This window comes from Python bivittatus, unplaced genomic scaffold, assembly GCF_059951505.1.
Source record: "Python bivittatus isolate LINGU-HERP-01145 unplaced genomic scaffold, Pbiv_v1 ctg000220_np1212, whole genome shotgun sequence".
NCBI classification, from domain to species: Eukaryota; Metazoa; Chordata; class Lepidosauria; order Squamata; family Pythonidae; genus Python; species Python bivittatus.
In genome coordinates this window covers 30,363,982-30,388,388 of record NW_028277048.1, presented here as the reverse complement: position 1 = coordinate 30,388,388, position 24,407 = coordinate 30,363,982, and the positions used below count along the sequence as shown (strand labels likewise).

The window sequence follows — 24,407 nt, the reverse complement described above, 5'->3', positions numbered from 1 at the left end:
CTGCTAAACAGCTGATCGACATGCTGGCAGCAGCGACCCAACTCCACACCCACCACCAGCTCTTCAGATAGCTTCCTTGTCATTCCCAAGTTCCCAGACAATGCACCCCCTTATTGCCTGCACCTGGGGTAGACCACCCCCCACTACCACTCTTTGGTATCCCACTGATACTATAATCTCCCAAGTGGAGCCCTTTACATCACCTTAATAGATCTAAAGGCGGCATTTGATTCTATATCCCAAGAGAAACTCATGAGAAAATTAACAGCCTCAACAATTAGATCACCATCTCCTTGCATTGATTATACAATTACACCAAGACACTATCATATAGCTCAAGGTTAATAGCAACGGGGACCTAACAGAGCCTATTGCTACCTGTCAAGAGGTCAACCAAGGATGTAGTCTTGCCCCCTTGCTGTTCAATCTTTATATTAACAACATAGTTGAGGGTTTTTTTGCCAACTCAAACTTTCATCCTCCCCCTCTTGCCAATCAACTCATGGCTACTGATGATGCGGCCATTCTCTCTATACCAAAAGTTGGGCTGTGTATGTGTCTTAGAGCCTTATCAACCTATTGCAATAGAGGACACTTTGAAATAAACCACTTAAAAATAACCCTTGGTGTTTCCAATCCTGTACCTGCTGGGGCAATCAAGTGATGGAAATAGCTATAATGGTGGTCATATAAATCTAAATAAATAAATAAAGACCTAAAAAGCCTCTCTAGCAGTTACAAAATTTGCAAACCAGCATGGTAGTAATTTTGTCCTACCTGTCATTAAGCTATTTTTGGGTATGCTGCTTTATGGTACCCAGGAGTGTGTATCTATAAGATCTCAGTCTTTGACTCCATACAAGCTCAGTTGCTAAAAACAATAGCACATATCCCTCATTTGACCTCTTATACTGTAACACAATTACAACTGGGCTGCATCTCTTTCAGGGCTTTGCAAGCCTATGTCACTTAAGGTCCTGGGCAAAGAAAATTCTTTGGGAGACCTCCTTGGTTCATTTTACCCTGTATGATAGATTTGTATCCACTCTGTAAAGGCAAATTGATCAAGACCTGATATATGGTATGATATGTCAGTACCAGCTTTACTTATGTTAGGCCTTGATAAAACTTCAGCACAACTCAGGCAGAGGGTCAGGGACTTAGATATTCAGCCAGGTGATGTAATGGCCTGTGGGAATGACCTTGGGAGACAGGAGGAAGAGCCATAGCCTAGAAATGGTCTGATAAACGAAATTTGAGTCTGAAGGAGGGGTGGCTCAGAAGGGAACCTCCCTAGTTTTCGGGAGAGTAAAAGTGAAGGAAGGGAGGGATACTTTCAGACTTGTAAGATTCTGTTAATGTAATCTTACAATAAAGATAGAGCTAGTACTCCTGGGTGCGCTTCTTGTCTGGACTACCTTGTTAGGTTCACAGGTAGGGCCAGAATCTCCCATCTCTATTATAGTAGAATTGCTCTGCCCTCCTTTGTTCTCCCTTGCTATTTTTTAAAGATCATGTGTGCTCCATATAGGAGGCCTTTTTCTGTTGCCCAAATTGATGCACCATCCATTAGGGCTACAACTGGAAGATATTTCAACCTTCTGTATGAAAATTAAATTTGTATATGTTCACATACGGAGGTTGAATCTGTATCCCCTGTTCTATTAAAATGTCCACTCAATACACAATGGTGATTAAAACTTATAACCCCAGTTAATTCGACATTGAATTTCCCTCATGATGAAATCACTGTTTTCCTTTTAAGTGACCAATTTCTAAATGTATCAAGGGCGATGGCAATTTTTTTTTAATCTATAGCTATAGCTTACAAGAATCGGCTGATACCTCCCTCACAGCTTTGTTTGTGGCTTCTATGTAATTTGTATTATATGAACTTTTTAACTATTGCATATGTTTTAATATTTACTGGTCTAGTCTTAGATTATAAAATAAACAAATATTTTATTTTATTTATAAATATATAGATTTATAAACACACACACACAGCTTCTATTGTGGCAGCTGCATTAGCTGCTTTTTTCCTGTTCTTTTTTTTCCTATTTTCTTCCTATTTCTGGTACATGGCCAGTTAGGGCTCATCAAAACCCCATCGCTCCAGGTCTTTACTAAAACCCTGGACCTATTTGTTTTCTGGCTGTGTGTTGATTGTTTTATCTAAATAGTTGATGCTGGGTGGGTGTGTTTCTTGGACAGGCTGCTTGTTTTATTGGTGTTTTCTATTAATTACTTGTCATTGTCTTGCATTTAGATTTGGAAGCCGTCTTACCTTTAAAGCTGTGTTTAAAATATTTTGAATAAATGCATCACACTCTAATAGGATTTAAACATAAATTAACTCCTACAAAAAGTCAGTTTCCATAAGAGCAAACAAGAGTTTGATAGTATTTCTGTCTCTTAGCTTCAATCCAGTTTCCAAATCAAATGTGGGGACTAAGAACTATGATGGGAAGACACAAACACACACAAACCCACGTGTTCATGCTGACAATGGTTGAATTAAATGGTCCAATTTGCATAAATACATCACTGTAATCTTCTCCTTGCTGGGTGAGTTCCAAGACCCTTTGTGAAGAACTCAGAGAATTGTTATGAGCAAAGGTTTGGAATCCATAGGTATGAGTCGCCTGGACACATAGGTGTAGTTTGCTAACTGTCAGGAAGTTGAACAGGAAGGCAAATGTGTAAAAAGGAGACATTTCTGTTGCTCAAAACATACATGCAGAAAGGACATTCATAGAACTATTCCGCTCAATAGGTCAACAGACAAACAGTAGGATTAGCAAATGGGATGAGTTTCCTCTGCGCTCTCAGTGGAAGAAGATTAGCAAGCCCCACATCTGCCATTCTTCCAGATCTCCCGTTTAAATATTAATACATGGATTATTTTCAGATCCAAACACCACTAAGCACCTCTGGCCCAAAGCCCTTTTCAAAAAGCCCTAGGCTGATTTAGACAGTTGAATTCTGGAGCCAAAACTACTCAGAAATCTGTCCTGCAACAGCAGCAAATAATTGTCAAATGTTGCAGGCCTTTTCAAATGCTGAAAGCAACTAGGCATAGCAAAAAAGATTTTTAAATGGGGCAGATATTTAGAATATCAAAAATGCCTAACTGCTCCTGCTGTCCATTTGCTAGGAAAAGAAATAACCACCTATATTTGACAGATTATCCACTATAGATAAGTATAGTATGTGTCTGTCTCAGAATCCTAATGTGGGTCTTGAAAATTTGATTGCTTTTGCTGACCTGATGAGACAGAGGCTTTACCTAGAAAATGAAATGAACACATCTTTCAATGTTGCTGTTTTCACATGGCATGTCAAACTACTCCTAATAAATGACTTACCTAACAGTGAGGAGGCAAATGATTAGAGAAGTGCAAAGTTGCTCTGCTTATAACAGGAGCAGATATTTTGGCTGTCTGACTGTAGGGTTTTGTGTGCGTGTGACACAGACATCTGCAGTGGCTGGATCAGTGTTGAAACCTCCCTTTCTATACCTGCTTTCCCCTTCTTCCCCCTACATGCACAAAGGGATGAGGGAAAAAAAACCCTAAGAGGCAGAGTGCCTAGAACTTGGTTAACCTTATTCTAGGTTTGCGTGTGAGCATTCAATATTAAGGAAGGTAGCTCAGGCTAGTTTTGGTTAAATTGGAGCCTCAGTCTGACTAATTTCCAAACTGCAGGAAATAATTGTTCCTGTATTCTGCTTTAGACAGGGGATTGGAAACTAAGTTTCACAAGAGATGGATGTTTTATAAACTTTTAGTCTTCAGAACAGAAGTGACATGGTAAGCACCTGAAGGGGTGGTTCTATGCAGGAGGGGTCAAGTTCTGTTCTCTACTGCCCAGAAATCTGTCCAGTTGCAGACAGGCAGATTCCAGTTGACTGTTAAGAAAAGCTTCCCTAAGAGCAGTTCAGCAGGGGGATCAATTACTAAGTGGGGTTATGAGCTCTTCATTTGATAGGTTCAAGTCCAGTCTCAACAGCCATCTCTCAATGTTTTTAGATTCCTGCACTAAGCAGGAACTTAGATTCTGCCTTAACTTGGTTCCTTCCAGTACCATGGTTTTATGATTGGGTTAATATCCTGTAAGCCCAGGTTGTAACGTGCATCTGTAGAGAACTTACCGTATTTGATTTTGTAGTGAAATTATTTGCACTGTTTATTGTGCTTGTTTTATTACTATAACTGATGTATCGGCCTAAACTCTAGAATTTCCAATCACCCAAGTTTTGTTTTGTTTGCTTTTAATCTACTGAATTTGGAGGACCAGGTTAAAGAAAGCTGACCTAAATTTATACCTTAAGTGATGGCCATTTATTCAAGACTATCACCCATTTCAAAAGGATTGATTCGCAAGTGCCTGAACAAGGCTACGGATCTGTTAAAACCTCAAAGGCTAATCTTGTGTAGATTTCAGAGTCAAAGAAAATCAGCCTTCCTCAATCTGGTGTCCCCCTCCCCCGCCCCCCAGCGTTTATTTTTGATCCCAAATGACCATCGTAAACCCAACAGAGGTAGACAAGACTGATACTGTTAAATGGTACTTTTAGTCACTAGAGGGCACCATGTTATTTTCAGATGTGAGAAGCATCTGCCTATATCTGTTTTAAGACAAGCTGTCTCCTTCCTATTGAGAAATGCATGTTCTTGTCTTACCTTCATTGGTTACCAGAAGAGCCAATGAACTCCATTGCAGCTCATCTAGAATTAGCAGCTTTCTTGATCCACCTGATACTTGACTAGTATTAGAATACCATAAATCTGAAGGATTCTTTTTAAAATCAAGGCTCATAAAATAGACGTTGATGTGCATAATTAGAGACCATGTACAACCCATTTTTTCCTCTGTGCTTTCCAAAAGCAGAAAACAGGCAACCTGTTGCTCTTCAGATGTTTTGGAGTCAATGTCTCTTGCTCTCAGTGCCAGTAGCCACATACTTGGGGTTAACGGAAGTTGAATTCCAAAACATCTGGAGGGCAATGGTGATTGTTTTCTCCATGACCGTCAGCGAGCCCTTATAAGACATTTTTGGGCTGAGATGCCAATTATACCAGTAAAAAGGCACACACTTATTTCTGGAACTTCTAAATTACAGGGCAGAAATACACAATATTCACTGGGTAAAATCCACACCAGGCTTTGTGTAGCACAAGGCCTACACTCCAAAGGTGGGCAGGACTAAAAGCCTGGGGGAAGAAGGTTGTTATTGCTGAGAAGTGTATTTGAAGTTAAGTATGTCTAATGCCATTTAATTGCCTACTGAAGATAGATCCGTAGTGGCTATTCAAATATTCAGAAAAGCATTTACTGAAGTTTACTGAGGAACTGTAAAGATGTTATGATACATGATCTGAGAACAGCCCATTCTTACAAATCCAGGAGAAAAGCATTTTGGTTTTACTTCTGTGAATTCCAGAAATGTCAGCATAGTGAGTAAAAAAACACATCCACACCCACATATTCACGTTTCTTGTTTTATTTACAATATACAGCAACACATTAGAACAATAAATACTGATGTGGAGCAAGATACTACCAAATCCTTTCAGTGTGAGAATCATGAGAAGTATAATTTAACTGAATTTAAGCAAAATCTTGTAGAAGTAAAAAAGTACCCTTATTTCTGGATACCTATAAAGCTTCGTATCAGAGGTTTGGCTTCCACATTGTACTCAACCAAATGTTATTTGGTTTTGGCTTAATCTGTTTCTTTTCATGGCTACTTTCCAGTAATAGAAAGTTCCACATTCTTGTTCCGTTTTATTATTCACATGTTAATGAAAGTACAAAATTGTAAGATGGAAAGAAGCGACTTAATCTGTTCTCTTGGTCGGCAGTGGTTGCCTATGCAAATAGGGAGTAGGAGCTCAGTGCATAGTAGAAATGTGGGTTTACCACAAAAAGCAAATCCCAAACTGGTAACAAGAAATAGACCTCAATATTTAATTTATATACATGTAACCTAAAACAAAATTTTAAAAACTTTTTTTTGAATATGCCTATCTATAACATACAGGTAGTCCTTACTTAATGACCATTAATTCAGCAATCATTTAGTTACAAAAGTGCTGCACAATTGGTATTTATGACCGGTCCTTGAAGTTGCTGCGCCCCCAGTCATGTGATCAAAATTCAGGCGCTTGGCAGCCTGTCTGCATTTATGTCCACAGGATGCACTTAAAGCTCCCCCCCACCTATCTCCCTCCCATCTCTGCCCTTTTGGCCACCCTGCACTCCATCGCCTCTGCTGCCTGCACCCTGCCACCCCCAGCTGACCTTCATGGTCTTCTTCCTCCTGCTAGTGAGACACACCTGGCCTGGCCTGGCCTTTCACGAGGCCTCAGAAAGGCCACACACAGCCAGCAGCTGCCTCACAAAGGGACAGGCCAAGTACAGCTCGTCAGCAGTGGGAGGAAGAATATGGCGAAGGTCAGATGGGGACGGCAGGGGTGGCGGAGCACAGCGTGGCCAAAAGAGCAGAGATGGGGGGAGATGGGTGGAAGGAGTCGAAGCGGAGGCAAGCGTGGCAGGGCAGGGCAGAAGTGTGAGGTCCTGGCCTAACAATGGCATGGTCCTGGCCTAACTACCGCAACCAGGACTACTGAAACTGCCATCACTAAGCTGTGCGGTCACGTGATGTTTTGCCTAACAACCGCATCACCTAGTGACGGAAATGCCAGTCCCAATTAGGGTCATTAAGCGAGGACTACTTGTATGAACCTCTCTGAATGGAAAGATAAATGATGTGGGAATTAGTCAACATATTAAAAGTATATAGTATTTAATTGAAGTTTTCCAAATGATTCTGGGAGAATTAGATTACACTTTCTGATGAGTTTCTCACAAGCTTAACACAGAAGTTCTAACTGGTGTTTTCATCCACAATTCTGAACATTCATATTTCAGATCACAAGTTCCCCCTCCACCTGACATGCATTGTATATTCAATTCTTCATAAAGCATTCTTACCTAAACAATGTTGGCTGAACATCCGATTGTGGAAATGCATGCTAGACAGGTGACAAAATTAAGAACAGGTTCAAATAACAGGCTCTCATGGCTCTCTGCACATTTTTGTTTCTGGAAGCACCAGTTATACTCTTTTAAGTATAAAGTTTGCAGACTTGCCCCCTAAAAAACTGTATAATTGTTGCCAACAGATGGACACCCTCCATCCGTGAAACAGAGTATTAGTAACAGCATTCCCTATCATAGAATGCAGGGTGGATTCTAAGTGGACAACAGTGAGATTGGCCACAATGAGAGAAGAGCATCATGGTTCCAGAAATAAGGGGCCAGTACAGTGATTGGAGTCATTTCTCCATATACACCGATCTGACAATGAAATCTTCCTTACAATACAAGGAAAGTATCCTCCAGCCCTTAGGGACACAGAGAAAGGTGTGTGACACACCCCGCTCTGTCCTCTAACATCCTAAGGCCACTTCTGCCTAATTTACTATGGCTGCTCGCTCTCTCTCTCTTTCTTTCCAATTGAATGAAACCATCCCTATTTTGCATTTCTGTGCCCTAAGTTCTAGTTCTTGGCATGATGATAGAACACAATAGTCCTTGGGAAATGTCTTTTAATACACTGCACAGGGACTCTCCGCTCCCTCTTTTGCTTCCAAAACAGGGCAGGGATGCAGAACCTGGGGACCTCCAGATGCTGAAGTACAATTCCCAGCACAGCCCATGGAAAAGAATGCTGGCAATTCTAGTTCAGCCATCTGGAGGGTTACCAATTGCCCCTTCCTGACCCAGAAAAATAGCTGTTAGCATTTTCCTTATTTATCTGAATATGGGAGAGTACAAGCTAACTCCTGAGTTAGCACTGGGTACAGCAAGCACAGCACAATGCATAACAAAGATGTCAGCTAAAGACTGGGAACTCACCACACCTGAAAATGATGATTGCAATCAAATTCTTCTGATACTCTTTGGGTCGGGAGGGGAGAAGAGGAGGGAGCAACCAAGTGGGGTTCAGGGTGGCTCCCAGGGAATTCTTTAAGGCTGTTTATATTACCATCAAACCAGGCCAAAACCCAGGATGGCAATGGCTCAGTACTGCTACTATGCTGTTAATAACATAATTGATGCAATTAGCACCAAATTAGTTTTACACTTGGCAGCAGGAAGAAACATGGCAAGTACCAAAGATGCCTCAAGCCCAAAGCTACTTCACTTTTGGGTGCTCAGCAAGGCAGATCATTGGCCCAGTTCCCAACACAGTTGATAAAAGGCAGAGGTGCACCTGTGTTTATGTTTTCCATTAGACACAAGCCTAGCTTGCTATGGCTAAAATAGGCAGGTAGCCATTGACCATATAGGTCAGGCTCAAAATAAAGCTGCTGAAATAGCAGAACAAGTAGCTTAGCTGGAACTCTTAGCAACCTCAAGTTTCTGCTTCCAGTCCTCATGATGGCAAAGGAAATGTCCTTGCAATTTCCACAAATTGAGGTAGCATCAATGACCTGGCCCGCATACTGTACTAAGCCAATTGCGTGGCTTGTTAAATCCATAAGCCATATTGTGTGGCTTATTAAATCATGGCTTATTAAGTCTGAATTTAATCCTTGTAATCTTAGACCATTTTGGAAGTGTCTACTCCTCCTCTTTTTATCTACATAAATCAGAATGTGGAGGCAGCCTTAATTAGGAGGCTGATGCCATAAGGGAAAACAAGAACTTAATTACAGAAACAAAGCAAAGCATAGAAACTCCCTCCCCATCTTTGTCCTATTGTCTAATTACCCCCCCTTCTTGATTTTAATACAGAAGTTTCATTTAAAGGAAAATCTTGATTCACTTTAATAGAATATTTACACTGAAAGCATGGCATGGTAAAATGGAAAGCTGGCTGGCACGGTATAAAACAAAACACAAGCCTCTCGCATCATCTTTCTTTCCAGAATGCTTCTTATAATGCACCTAAACCCTGTACTCATTTGCAAAACAAAAATACAGGTCCACCTTCACCAAGAGATGCTAGAGTGAAACCACATCCTATACCAACATCACCTGGGTGGGGGAATTGACCAGGCCTATATGGCAGTCATTTGAAGAATAAACCTCCATCTTATCAGTCATTTTATAAGAACACCCACAAGAAGGCTGCCTTTCCCTGACACAAAACAGACTGACAGTAGATTTGAAATTAAACACATGAATTTGTCAAATTCAATCTTGTATGATGTGCTCCCGTTAGTGACCCCATTCAGAGCTTCCCCCAAAGGATGCAAGTAATCACATAACTTGCATAACAGATGTACTATGCACCTCTCAGGATGGACGAGGAAAACACTCAACAAGTAGGTGAACTTATAGAGGCAGCCTGCCCCATTTTATCCATCTTCTCTGGGAGAATGCCCCTGAACTAGGCTTTCCAACAGAAGGTGATGATGTTGCTAGAAAGAAGCCCCCAGCATTCACACCCTTGAGAGAGATGCTGGCTGGTAAAGCTAACATCCCAAATGGCAGAACCTGGACTTGCTAGAACCCAATTCTTTTCTCCCACTCAGCTCATTGCTTATCTCTCAGCCTTCTTTTCTTGAAGAGAAAATTATTTGAAGGCAAGGCTTCATCAGTGCAAGGACAATGAAGTTCAAAACTCACCTCTTGGGAAATGGAGCAACATTTGGAGGGAACACTTTAATTAGAAATACTAAATTTGGCAAGTTGCCTTCTACCATTTCCATGAAGAGAATTTGCCAATTCATTTTAATTTATTGCAATGCAATTTGAGACATTTTGGCATGGAAATCCATGACTCCCTTCCTACTTAAACTGGCAGCCAGATTGCAAGCTGCTACTTTTCTATCCAATAATATACAATGCAAGGGTTGGTTGAGATGCTACATCACCATCTTGTTTAATGGGGGAAACCCTGCAGGATCGAAAGAATAAGATATGTGAGATATTTCAGCCCTGGCTGTAGCCTAATGAAAAGGGGTCAGGAGATGAGAAAGATGTGGGCAAGGTTTCACACATCTCCTCTTAGTCACATTTATTCCTAACAGGGCAGGGGAAGAAATTTGAAGTGAAGGTCTTTAAGGGTTCATAACAAAATCTAAGAAAAATAATTAGCACTGTAGAAATGGAGCAACACCACACAGAAATAGTAATTCCTGGAAATCCCAATAAAATGCTAAAGAAATCCCTAGAGTTGTTTCTCCCTTATGGAATGGATACCCATCAACTACAGGGATCAGGTGGATTAATTCTCAGAGCAATAAATCTATCAGCTCAAATATTCAAAAAGCACTTCTTTTTACTACTGAAGATAACTCCCAAGGAGACTATTCACACCAACCAAGATTTTCAACAATAATTTCTCTACCCATCCTTTTCCCTGTGTATGAATCCAATTTTATTCTGAACACATAAAGCATTCCAGTGGCCTCACAAAAGTATTACTCTGGGAACTTCTTTAGTAACCTTTAAAAGGTAGAAGCCTTTCTGAAAAATAGCACCACAGAAACAAACATATGCACTGACACAAAGAACCAAAAAATATTTCATCTGGAAGATAGCTGTGTAGGGACTGCAGAAGCATGTGACGGTGACCCAAGGTTCAAGTCCCTCAGCACAATCTGAGGGGGCAGCTTTTGGCAGGAAGAACTATGAAAGTAAAGGATGTACCTTCGTTAAGATTATGGCTAAGATGCACATATGTTTCACAACATCAAAGCAATTCTCCCCACTTTTATAGATTAAAGTTTATTGTGCTTCATTGGAGAGCTTGTTCCCAAAGGCTTACACTGCAGTCCATGAAGTTTATGCACACTCATTCCCTTCAGTGTTCAGCACTCAGTTTTAGCCTGGAATCCCATTCTGAGCATCAAATGCAATGCTTGAGTGTGCCCTACAAAGTGAACCAAAGACGCAAAAGGAAAATCACAGCAATGTTGTTTAGGCTCAGACTAAGCATGTAATCAACAGAGAGACTGGTCATTTCTCAGGAAACATGAAACCAGTTAAAAAGCTTCATTTTTCATTCTTATATATACATATCTATCTACACAAACACACACATGCATGTATGTCACAGTATTAAGCTAGCACACCTAATTCAAGGCAAAAGGCAGCTTCTCAAAAAAGAAGCCAAAGACAGCGAGTTTCAGCCTGAACCGTTCTTTCTTAGCTTTGCTTCTGCACCTCAGCATGATCATGCAGCATCACAGGATTTTACAGAAACACATTCATGAAATCTGCCTCCCTTTCCAGTCTTTTCGCCACCAAAAATGTATATGAAGGATGAAGTACAATTCTATCCTGTAACTCAGTGTTTCTCAAACTTGGCAACTTTAAGATTCCCCATGGCTGGCTGGGGAATTCTGGGACTTGAAATCCACACATCTTAAAGTTGCCAAATTTGAGAAACACTGCTGTAACTAAACTGATCAGTCCAGTTTTAAGTCCATTTTACAGTAGTACAGCTGCCACCCAACAAATGTCTTTGCAGCACTTCAGAAGGCCTCCAAAAAGAGGCCATGGTTATAAGCAAGACATGGAAATGTTGTGAAGCGTGGGAGCACCCTTTTATGTCTTACTTTTTAAACACTATTAAGCCAAACTAGGTAGCTGCTATATACAGAGGCTCAATGCAATTAGAAAAGCGTTTAGCACACTGAAATGTAACAAAAGTTTCTCTCCTCCTCCACAAAAATATTGTTCTTAAAGAAGTTTATTTTTATTTGCATAACCAAAGAAAAGTTGATTAAGTACTAAGATATTAGCCACATTGTGATTTCTATCAAAGAAAAACCCAACTTTGGATCCAGGCTGCGGCATGAAATCTCACCCTGATAAAAATAAGGCCACGTGTTGCAAGAGCTACAACTGAAAACTGACTTACACATCAGGGACCAAGGCTCAGCTATCACTAAAGTAAAACTATCAAACAAAGAACTGGCCTTTAGCAGATCCCACTGGGAAAATGTTACTTTCAGCTGCCTCTCTGTTACATTGAGTTGTGTACAGTTCCTTTTGTAAACTTGTGAGCCGATTAATTATAATTTTTGTTATAAATACAGAGTCCCTATATCACAAATCATAAATAGATCCTGTTGTGGCTCCCAATTTTGTAAACATTTGGCAATACATATACACGCGCGCCCACATACACACACACACATATATATATATATGTACAGGAAATACATACATGGATTGCTTCCAGCAAACTAATGTGCAAAATATGGCTGCCTCCCATGGAGGACAAGTGGTGAGGTATAATTGAATCGGTGTGTGAGTTACCCGTAAGCTACTTCAGACCTGCTGTTCAGGGCTCTAGGTAGCCACAATACCTGCCCTGAGTTGGCCTGGATCTGCTGATTTACCCCCACCCTCCCACTAGCTGAACAACATCAGGTGGGGGAAAGGAGCATCACATTATGGTGCAATTGCGCTGTTCGCCATAGGAATTGTCCACACGATCAATTTCTTCAATGACCTTTGTGAAGATTCCTTGAGTCGTCTGCAGGGAAGAAAGATGGTATCAGTCACTCCAGGAGAAAACTTCACCACTGTGTTTAAGAGGCAGCAGAGAACTTACAACCTTCCAGAAGGTGGACAATGCCTCATAACACCACTGACCTCTCATCACAATGATTGGTACTGTTGGAGCTTTGCTACTTTGGTGGGAAGAACAGGTTCCTCTCTCCTTCTGAGGAGACAACAGAGAAAAATCTCACTCTCCCCTTTTGGGGACACTGGTTTTACGTCTGTGCTTGTCTTTTATTGGTGAACTTTAATAAGACATATAAGAAGAACAAGGTTATCTGCTTTATTCAGATGCTGGGATAAAGACTCCTAGCTACTCTTTTCTTCAAGGTGGAACTCAACCTACATACTCATTCTATTCGAAAGTAAACCAGTGAAGAATCCTTAGTCTGCAGCAGAAAGCACTATGGATTTATACGGGCGTTTGAAATGGCATTTTATGGCTTTTAGATCTTATTCCCCCCTCTTAATTTAGATGAAATCAGAGTCAGACCTGGTTTTCTTTTGCTGAGGATTCCAAGAACACAGCACCCCAAGAATCAGCGAGTTTCCTGCCTTCATCCGTCTTCACTTGACGACTAGAAATAAAGGATAAGTAATTAAAGAACAAAACAAAACCTCACCAACACTGTCATACTGCAGGCAGCTTTTATAGACATATATATTATAACCACAACATAAAAATCATAATGGATCAAAACTACTGCAGGACTTCCCCATAATATTTTCTACTCAAAATAAAGGAGCTTGTAAACACCCAAATCATATTCTTTCACTCAATGCTAATTTTCAAAAATCTTACTATATCCATAAGAACTAAGAACTGAGTTAAAGAATAATGTACTGACTTTGTCTCTGGAGACAAGATTTGATGTAGATAAACATTTCAAAAACACACAGCCCTATCCCTAGAGCAAGAGCCAATCAGAGTTTATTATTATTTACAAAAGGGGCCAATTCAGATAACATTCTTCTTTGGAATGGCAGGAATGTGGATGTAGGGATTGGTACGGACACCGTGCTACTCGTTCAAAGCAGAGAGAAACAATTTTTCTGCCCAGGCATGTTGGTAGAAAGGAAGTATGCGAAACCAACCTTCCCATATGCTATCAAGAACCAATTTGAGAAAAGGTTCTTGGGGTTATGGGAAAGTCAAAACACATCCTGAAAGAAGGCAATGGCCACCTCTTCTGGAAGTAGCCAGGGAAGTCACCTGCAGTCACTACAACTGAAAGACAATCATTCTACTTTTCCTGTGATTCTGGCAAGTCATAATAAAAATAGCAAACCTCAGGGTTTGGGTTGAGGGGGTAGCAATGTAGTGTCCCTTGACACCCACCAGGCTACCTACACTATTAATTTTTTAAAACAATTCTTTTGATTAAATAGGAAGCTGGCATGCTGCAAAGTGCCAGCTTCTGCATCATCTTTATTTACAAGAATACCCTGCGCTTTGTATCTCCCATAGCTATATATTTTAAAATTGATGGATGACTACCACATAACACTTTGTTCTAAAATTCCAAAAGTCTATCAGCCAGAAAGGTTGCCTGCTCTGATTCTGGAGCTCAGACCTTAAAACAAAAAAATGAGTCAGATTACAGCCGATATTTTAAAGAGATTGAAGCAATCCATCTCTATTCTTATTCTTGGGCTATCACTTCTCAAGCAATAGACGAAGTTCTTACCTTTCTAATGACAGATCAGCTTTATTGCCAACAAGCACTACAGGCATCCTGCCAAAAGGAGGAATATTTTAAAAAGTTGCTTCTTGTGTGCTAGACAGAGAAGTCATCTCACTTCATTCATAACTTCCATAGTCCAACCTAGGGGGTCATCAGCTCCTGACTCAATGCAACAACTCTAGCATATGGCTAGAATAGTTCTGAATTTTTGGTTGCAAGTTTACTCTTCCTTTCATGGTGCTGCAATTGAGGGTATTTTGCAATGAATCCTCGCCCATATCTAAAAGGCTGAAAATACTTTAAAGAATACATCTGGTTATAAGCTTTCAGTTACTTTACATGTGCTATGCTTACTCCCTAGGACAGTGTTTCTCATACTGGTTGGGGAATTCTGGGAGTTGAAGTCCACACATCTTAAACTTGCAGAGGCTGAGAAACACTGCCCTAGAGAAAGAAATGCAGGGTGCACGTTCTCAGAGGAATCCAGTTCTATATCAGTATCACTACATTCCAGGGAAAAGCTTTGTTTTATATAAACCTAAAAAGTATCATCCTTCAGAAGTGACTTTTTCTACTAGCAATATTGTTCAGTCTGGAATCTATTTCTGGGACAGAGCCTGGAGTACAGTAAACAAGTTAATATTTCCAGATGTTTATAGGCACATGGCAAACCTCTGAGCCTCTCCCCACCCTATCCTTTCAGACAAGAGTTCTTTCCATGCTAATATTCTTTAATATCTTCCCTTAGAACCACATTCTTTCTTGACCCTGCCATGTTAATGTTTACCTTGTCTTCCCTCTGCTTTCATATAACTTGCTGTGCAGGGACTTTACCACCTGAAAACTGGAATAGGCAAGAAGAACGGAAGAGCTCTTTATATCTTTAGTCTGAGCCAAGGACTGCATGAATACGTAGAACATTTAAGTAGAACATTTAAAAACACTGTCCCCAAAATGGCCCTTATGGGCAGTTGTATAGGAAGCAATCAGCCAGGAAAAGATAGGGTGACTCTGAATGTTATTTTCTAATCAAAAGCAAAGAATGCTGTAATATAATAAGAATTTCAAGGTGACTGAAAAACAAGACAGGGTGGTATATGAACACAGAATTCCAGACAGACAGACCTGGACTTAGAGAGACTAATAAGACTATTATTGCAAGCCTTTCTATGGACTTGAAGGGAATGACTTCATTGTCTCAAGAACCCTACAGTATTCAGACAAGTCCCATGGTTTTTCATCAGGCTACAGAACCTCATTGTCCAACTGTGTTGTACTGTAATCAGGCTATATGCCCTCTTACCTTCTAAGAGATGTGACAGAATAGACCAGCACATAGCCATGGATGCCAATGATAAAAGAGTGAGGCAAGATAGTGTATTCATCCTAAACAAAACAGAAGAAAAGCCCCTATCACTTTATTAGATTGCTGAAAGACACTGGCTAGGGAAATTTTATTTCAGGAACAGATCATTTCCAATGCCAAGCACATATATGCCTTTATGAATAAGTGGTTTCTAAAAGCAGAGTTTCAAACCAGTGGGATCTTAAAGCTCTGAGAGATGACTGCTGGCCACTCAGGGGACATTAGCAAAGTTAAGACTGATGAATCTTAAAGAGACATCCACCCCCCCGCCCCACCTAAAACTTCCAAGCCAGCAGCATTAAGATGCAAGCTGTTTATCTCTTATCCCAGGTGATGAGCAGGGAAGCCTACGCTCCCATTTTTAAGTGAAATGCTGTAAACAAAAACATTTTATTTTACCTGTCCTGCAGTGTCCACAAGCTGCAAATGGAATTCGTCCTTTCCCACCATCAACATTTTGTTGTAAGCTTAAAACAAACAAAGAGGAAGGAAGGAAGGAAGAAAGAAAGAAAGTAGATGACAGGGATGTTACTTGAGCCTCTCTGATCCCTTCCTAAAATTAAGCAACATCCTGAGCTCCTCTGTACTTGATCCATTTTGATTCCTTCGCCTCCTCAGTTTTTCTTTGGGTCAGAGCCAGCTTTGGCCTAGAACTAGGCTAGACATCTTTATCCTTCCTCAAGGTCTGCATTTGTTCTGCTTCCCCTCCTACAACCAAATTAGTACAGATTCATCTAAACTGGGGAAACACCCCCAAGTTAGCTCCACCCAAATGAATTAGATTAAGCTCCCCTTAATACTAATTAAGGATTGATGGTGAGTGTATCCCCCAACCCATCTGGAGTGTATCAGACTGGGGACAGCTAGCAGCACCTTCTTCCAATGAGGCCAGTCAGGAAACCTCTCATCCAGCAGAGGCACTCAAAAGACTGCCTGGGCACATGCAGCTTTTGTCATCTTGTTATAGCTTTTTGCAGTACAGCTTCAAGCCTCACTGAAGTACTTTTTGAAGAAGTTCAGGAGTACAGCACACAGAGCTATGTAAGCTGCAAGTATATTTATAATGGGGAAAGGTCCCAAGTTAAGTAGCAATGAGAAGAAACAAGACAACAAATGCAAACGAAGAGTGTTTTGCTAATGCCTCTTGCTGCTCCACCCTCCAAAGCAATTGTGTTGCAGCCGTCGTTTGCAAATGATGGTAGAAATCAGCTACATTTAGTTCTAGCTGGTGCTTTAGAAGTTGGTGAGGCAGTCAGTTACAGCAAGTCTTCAGCAGAAACCACATGCCAACTTGTCAGCTGTAAGGATTTATACTGGCAAGAATGCCCCAAGGGTCCACGCATATTGGTGGCACACTGAAATGATGGGGCAATTGTCCAGCACATCCAGAGGGTGTCCCATTTAATTAAAATTAAATATTAAATATGATTACCCTTATATTTAATAATTTCCTACTGTCATATTAAAAATAATAATGGCACATCATCATGGGGGCCTGAGCATCACGCCCAATGGTTTGGAGGAGTTACCAGCTGTGTACGCTGGAGCTTGCAAACTTAGGTGAGCATCTGATTCATAGGAAAGCACAGTAACAAAATTACAACGTGGTGCTCTGCTCAGTGGAAAGGCAGTCTAACAGTACTAAAGGATGCCTCTACTGCATCTCGGATGACCTGTAGAAATAATGTTCTGTTCAGGAGAATTTATTGGGCAAATTTATACATGCATCAACTCTTTTAACAATTTATTGCTAAATTAGCTGTGCTCTAGTATCTGCTTTCAGTGGGTAAACCTTTCCCTCCCCATGACAGATCCTTGCCCTAAGCAATGAGAAACCAACTTAACTATTTCAGCAGATAGCAGAACAGATTTATAAGTGAACCTGCCTCCCAACAACCTAAATTTGTTCTTTAAATAAAATGGGTGGGAAGGGCAACCCCCTACAAAAACAGGAAAGGACTGGTGTGCAGGGGGAAGGGCTTGTGGCAAAGCAGGAAATGAGTACAGAGGTACGACTGAATCTCTGTTAATCAGAAGGGAAAAAAACTCAAAAGACGTTTTAACTGAGGTTTTATGCTCTTCCCCAAACCGACTCAAAACCTGTCTGATTTCAGTATAATTTGAGAAATAAGAGATATGTTCTATAGCAAGATATATGCAGCTGACGTTAGTGCTAGAGTTCTATATTTATAACCAGTGTCGCTCCTTTCTAATCACAGCAAGCAAATTAGCTCTCATACTCAAAGGTGTGCTTTGCCATCGCCGTCTAAGCCAACATCTCCTGCACCTTTCTGTCTGACTCTGCTCAAAATTGTTTTGAGTGGGCAAGAAGAGAGAGTGTTCTTCTTTCCTATGTACTAGATTCTAAGAATGTAAACACCTGGAGGATGCAAGGGGTGTGGGGGAAGAATAAAAGGACAGGACACATCCTATTTCTCAGTGCTCAGTACCAAACTGTCCCCAACAGGATTAACAGAATGCTTGCCATCTTTCACGTGCATGAAAGATAAGCTAGTTTTGATTCTCTCTCTTTTCAGGACAACCTACTTGAGCACACAAAGGCTGTGTCCAAGGCACACTGACTTCACTCTACTTACTTCCAAGTTAATGGATACAGGCCCAGACAGTAATTCCTGCTCAATGAAATAATGTCTGAATGACCAGACGATAGCTGGCCTTTATACATTGCTAGCACAGTCTTCCCCAAGCCGCTCTGTAGTCCCAGCCACTGGGAAGTCTGGGATCTGTACTCCCCACACATCTGGAAGGCACCCAGTTAGGGAAAGTTTCTTCAACGGTATGAATAACAATTCCCTATTGCAGGAATAGTCATAGATCATCTTATAGTTGTAATTATTATGTGCCATTTTGCAATGGTTGGAATTTTTAAGGGAGATTGGAAAGATTAAAAAATGCATTCCCATAATTCTTAAACATGTTCTTTGCATTAACTGCATCAAAACATCATGAAGTCATCATCTGCAGACCCTGCTGTTCTATGTGAATATGTAAACTATTACCTGTGAATTGCAAGGTGGGGCAGGGAAGTTCCCTACAAACAATAGAAGCAAGATGCTGCATGAATGGGTAGAGGTATAAGTGGCTGCAGACCCTGCTGCTGAAAAGCCTGGGTACTTCTGAATATAAGACCCTGGGAGGGGTTCCATTGTGAATGGAACCCTTTTGTGTGAGACACAGAGCTTCTCTTGTTTTCCTTTTTTCCTTGTCCACTACCTCTGGTCTTCCCTTCATCTCCACCCATATGTACACTTTCCCCCCTTGCCTTTGCAATATAGCTGTCCCTTCCCCTTATCCCATCTCCATTATGTCTTACTCTTTTTACTGTCTCTGCTGGAAGGAGATACATGAATATGTGTATCATATGTTTCTGTGTAAGAGGAAATGATTTATATACACAAATGGGATAATCAACTTTATAATGGGACATCTTATTTTACAAACAATTAATGTGAATTAGTTACTAATTCAGTGTATAAACACTTATTTTGAACTCTGGCTCTTGTTTATAAAGAATAGGTACGTAAACATATATACGAAAACACATATGTGAGTGTACTGGAACTATTTATTGGGGGAGAGAATCTCAAGGATTGGTTTTAGCTGAAATTGGCAATCATAAGTTGACAAGGCAGGGAAGTGGGGCATGCACAGGATATGTGTATTTCTCCCTATTTACTATCCCTTTGGGGATCAGGGGTCATCTTCCTTTCAAGCAAGCACAGTGCCAACATGAACTAATACGTTTTCTTTATACTTGCCAATATAGCTTTTCTTGGCATAGAATCAAGGTTACATAAGCCAACTTTATTATTTATCAAGCCCCTACCTCTCCCTCACACTTTTTCTTCCTAGCAAGGAAGAGGAGAGATACATCTAATAAAAGCATAACTATAGCACTTACTGCTTTCCACTGTGGGGTCATAGCACTCCAGAAATTCTCCATCAATGAACTGGTGAGCAAGAGATGTTTTACCTGAAGAGGAAAGATGGCAAAAGAAATAATCGCTGTAGAGATTTACTGGCCATGAAGGTAACAAGAATATAATACAACTTATAACAATAGAAATGCATTCATATGATCTTGCTCTCAGAACTGAAAACTGCCTTGTTCAAGGTAACAGGATAAAACTGCAATAATTAAGATTAACATATCCAAAGGGGAAAATTAAATAAAGTTGTTTATATTCGATACATGATTTGAAGGTCTGCCATGAACAGGAACTTTTTAAAATCTCTTCTAGAAGTAAATATGTTCTCTTTGCACATTACACCTTTGGAATTTCATGACCTTTTGGTCCCCTTGTTTAAAATCTGTAGCATGGGGGAAGTGAAGACAGGAATAACCGCAGTTTTACCTATTAAATAATACAAACTCCATGCATCTGATAAAATGGGCTCCAAGAGGGTTGGGTTGATGGCAGATCTGGAACTTTTGGGGGAGTCTGGGTGACTGATAGCAGACTTCTGATTAGCAATTGTTTAACAGCAATATGATTCCTCCTCCCAGCCCTAAGTTACACTAGTTGAATACAACACTTGGGACAACTAATGATAGATCTGCATGCAAAATCTCCAGGTTTGCTTTATTTCTGACACTCTGAATAAATTTAAAACTTGCTGTTGTTTATCTCATTAAATGCGTATGCCTCCCAATGACTCTGGGTGGCTAACAATCAAACAAATACAATAAAATCAATAAAAGATATGAGCCATATCTTATAATTGTATTGTATCAACCCAATGAAGGTAAGGAAGTTTTCTTTTTCCAATGAAAAGCCATCAATATCACAGTGACTTGAAATTTCATACCACTTATAATGATGTACTTTTGGACTGAAAACACTCCCCCCCCCTCCAATTTCTCTTGGGAAGCACTGAAGTATCCTGTCATATCATGAATTATATTTAGAATTTCATTTTTGGAAGATTTAATACAGTATCAAAATCAGTACAAAGGATATACTGAACAGCTTTGAGATATACATGGCTACATTTCCAATATTTATCACTCTTTAGTAATAGATCAGCACACTACTATACTGCATATCAGTACTGTATTTGTATATATTCAAGCAGTCTGTACTGCTCCTTCTGGAAATTTAGTTTTGGACACAACATTGTTGAATACAGGTAGGCCAAGTTTATATAGCGTGCTAAATCCAAATCCCAGATTAACAAACACAACTTCTGCATTAACTATATGCTATGCCATCTCAAATATAAATCTATCATGTCTTAGCATGATAGCCTAGTTCACACATCATTTCAAGACAACAGCTAGGATCCAATATTAAACCACAAACTACTTAGCCTTGCTTTATCCTCAGCTAGCATGTTCTGCAAACCCAGCCACAAAGTAGCTCAGATAATTAATGTTCTACCCAAATAAGGCTGTAATGACAAGGATCCAACGTCTATCCCTGCATTATCATGAATCAGCAAATAAAAAAAAAGCATTAGCAACACAGAAGTAGGACATATGCATATGTAATTCATAAATCTCCAGGTTATATTTATAGTTAGGGATGAGGAGGTAAGCAAATCCCAATATTACTTCCTCAGTGCCATTCTAGTGTACAAGTACAAACTGTTCAGTGCTTCAGATCTGATTTAGAGGAAGTGTTTCAGAACGCACAGGAACATGAACTTGTTTATGACTCATTAAGGCAGCCCTGTTTCCAGGATTGGACAGCCACTAAAGGAATGTTTCCAGGAAAGGACAGTGGAGGATTTTCTACTCCCACCTCTTTCCAATCAGATCAGAAGCACTCCATACCCCTAACAGCTGGTCACAGTTTTCTCATTCATCACTGTAATTTAGCCAACAGTTCCCAGGTGTAGATACTGAGAAAACATCAGGAGAATACAAGTACATCTGCAAAGCTTTGTCTCATTTATCCAAGGAACTAGGAAGATTCACAACAGCTGGATTTAGAATGTTGTTCTTGGCATTCTGCTCCCCTACCATATTAATCTATTTGGCTCAGATGTACATCTTGGTGTGAAGCATATACAAAATTCAATGAAATTATTCAATTTCTAGTTAACCATACCAAACGTAGTATTTACATTATAAGCCTTCTTTTCGGATAACAATACATTATTTTAGATCTATACACTTACAGCAAGTTAGGATGCTGTGCTGTTACATTTTTTCAGATGCAGTTAAGATTAACTGGGTACCTAAAATTTGAGGATAGCCAGAGCAATGTTACTATTAATGATAACTTAGAAATAATTGAGATTTAAATCTTTGCTCAGTTATGAAGTTTATTGAATGATTTTAAGCCAGCCATTGTCTTCCAGACTAACGTATTTCACAGGGGTTTTTTGGGGGGGGGCTGGGCTCCTGTAGAAAGGACATAAATGCAACAAATGGTTGTTTGCGTGTCTGTGTGTGTGTCAACCATTCTACGGCCCTTCTACAAGCTTACAACTCCCACACTGCCAGATTATTAGCCCTGTTGATGGTACCACATCTAATGAAAATCAGAAACATCAACTCATTGCCTTTTCCTGTTTGGAAAAAAATTACCTAGGATGTCAGGCCTGGATGTATATAGACTCCAACAATCTCCATTTATACACATATTAGCAAAAACAGTCCTAAAGACAGCATCACTCAGCAAGGTAAGGGTCGATGTACAATTAAATAAGTTCATAATTCAAGTTCTTAGTCCAAATGTAGAGATTTTCTTTTGCAATAACTCACAACAGCAGTTCTGGTATCTCAATACCCATTTAGATCTGTTCAAACAAGGTGCAGATGGCCGATTAACCAACCAAATGTACACATTAAAGCTCAATATACACATAAGTTTTCATCAGGGCCCATGACATCTAGAGATCCATTACGGCAGAGGAAAAAAATATCCAGTCTATTAAAGCACATTCTCATACATAGGTACCCAGATGACTCTTTCACATAATCACTTAGAAAAAAAAGAAAAAAACACTGCAAATTTAATCCAAGGGAAAAAAACCCATTTCACTACCCAGACACCCATGTATAACCTCTGACCTATGCTCATTTCCTCCCACTGCATGTGGATTAATAGAAAACATACCCCGGGTGACTCCTTGCATTTTCAGGGGAAGAGATCAGATGTGTTGGGAATTGGGTAGGCACAAATAGCTCCCTGAGGACAAACTAGTAAAGGTCAGGAAATAGCTGCCCACTAGCTACAAGTTTTGCCTACTCATGAGCTACTAAACCTTGGCCTGAAGAGCAGAAAATCTATCTCCAGAGACTGTTTAAAAATAAGTTGTTCATTAATTAGAAGAGTTGTGCTGGATGCAAACATGTGCACTATTTAGCCACATTCCTCCTGATTAATTCCACTCCCTTCCCCAAAGATTTTATCTAAGTAAGGGTTTCTCTAAGAATGTAAAGCTCCGTGGTGATGGCTTTGTCAAGTAGCATTTTACACCTCTCCCCTACTTTTCATCAGGCTAATTTCCAAGACACCTTTTAACAACTGTTTTGCACAACCACGGTGTTAAGGCAGCAGAGAGAGAAATCATCTATATATAAACTTCAAGCCCAGGAAGCTCAGAGACAGGAAATCCACAAAGCAGGGGAGCACAGCCCATCCCCAAACCTAGGCCACTCTAAGAGTCAAAGGGTATCATTTCATCAAAGAGCTCTATTTCCTACTTTACCTAATCTTTCCATGTATACTTCCCAGCATAGTTCTGGGCAATTTAGAAGAGCAAAATATCCGGGTTACCCTATCTGGGCTGCAAATGTCCGGACAACCTCTGAAAGCAAAGAGTACGCCGGATTTTTGCGGCCAAAATATGAATACCCCAGTATCAATATCATTACTCCTTGCAAAGAGACCCCTTCACAGTTCGACGCTACCCAAGACCGATGCAAAGTCAGTGCATCTGGATCCACTCAAAGGTCCGAGGATTGCCTCCGGCTTGGCATCTTCTACGACCACTTCACACGCTCGCGTAATTGCTCCTAACGACGTGCCTCCGCCGAACAATCGGGGCCAACCGAGGTGGGAATCTCCCTGACGTTCTAGCGCTTGCCCACCTCCAATCCTTCGCCTGCAAACTCCCGCCGCTTTCGCCTCCCGCATCTTCGCCCAGCGACACCCGCCCAGCCCCAGACGCCGCCCTCCAGACTTGCTGCGCTCAGGAACGGCGCAGACCCGCCGCCCCTCCCTCCGTACCCTTGTCGCTGCTCTCCTCCCAGCCGTCGCCTTCGGCGTGTGCCCAGCCCGCCCGGGCTCCTTTTCCGTAGCGCTCACTTTGTTCCCCGCTGAACTTCCAACTACACGCCCGCGCCCTCCCCCACTGCGACTGGCTCCGCGCGCACCGCTCACTGGAGACCAGCCGCCCGGCACCTCTTGCCACGTGGTGCCCCCCGCGGACAGCACCAGCTTTCCTCCTGCCGGGCTGGGCGCCACTCACCGACAGAGCGGTATCCCAGGATCACGACCTTTCGGTAGCGCACGAACGGCATTGCACAACAGCGGCTCCAAGGCCAACCAAGCGCGGGGGAAAAGGGTAGTTGTAGGGGGAGAGGAAAGGGTGGGTACCGCAAGGCGGGCGGGCCGAGCGATAAAGAGCCCGCCCGAGTAGAGCCGGGGACGCCGCAACTACAAACACCCACGTGACCAAAACACTGGCCTAGAGCCGCCGCTTCTGATTGGCCCGGGGCAAAGAGGCGCGTGCGCCTTGCGGATTCCTCAGTTCCATTCATGAAAAGTACGAGGGACTAGAATGGAGCGCGTGGGTTCCAAACATACAACTGAGCGTAAGCGCGTGCCCGCCACTATTTTGCTTTT

At 41.1% G+C, this 24,407-nt stretch overlaps 1 protein-coding gene across 1 annotated transcript; it reads right to left on the bottom strand.

Moving 5' to 3' along the window:
* Positions 1-5,498: 5,498 nt before the first annotated feature.
* RHEBL1 (RHEB like 1) lies at positions 5,499-24,177 on the bottom strand. Its single transcript, XM_007437285.3, has 8 exons — positions 24,031-24,177; positions 19,508-19,579; positions 15,985-16,052; positions 15,523-15,605; positions 15,007-15,063; positions 14,223-14,270; positions 13,028-13,112; positions 5,499-12,508 (listed from the first exon to the last, which is right to left on the bottom strand). The coding sequence occupies exons 1-8, from the start codon at positions 24,080-24,082 to the stop codon at positions 12,419-12,421; spliced, it is 555 nt and encodes a 184-aa protein (XP_007437347.1). The 5' UTR covers positions 24,083-24,177; the 3' UTR covers positions 5,499-12,418.
* Positions 24,178-24,407: the final 230 nt, after the last annotated feature.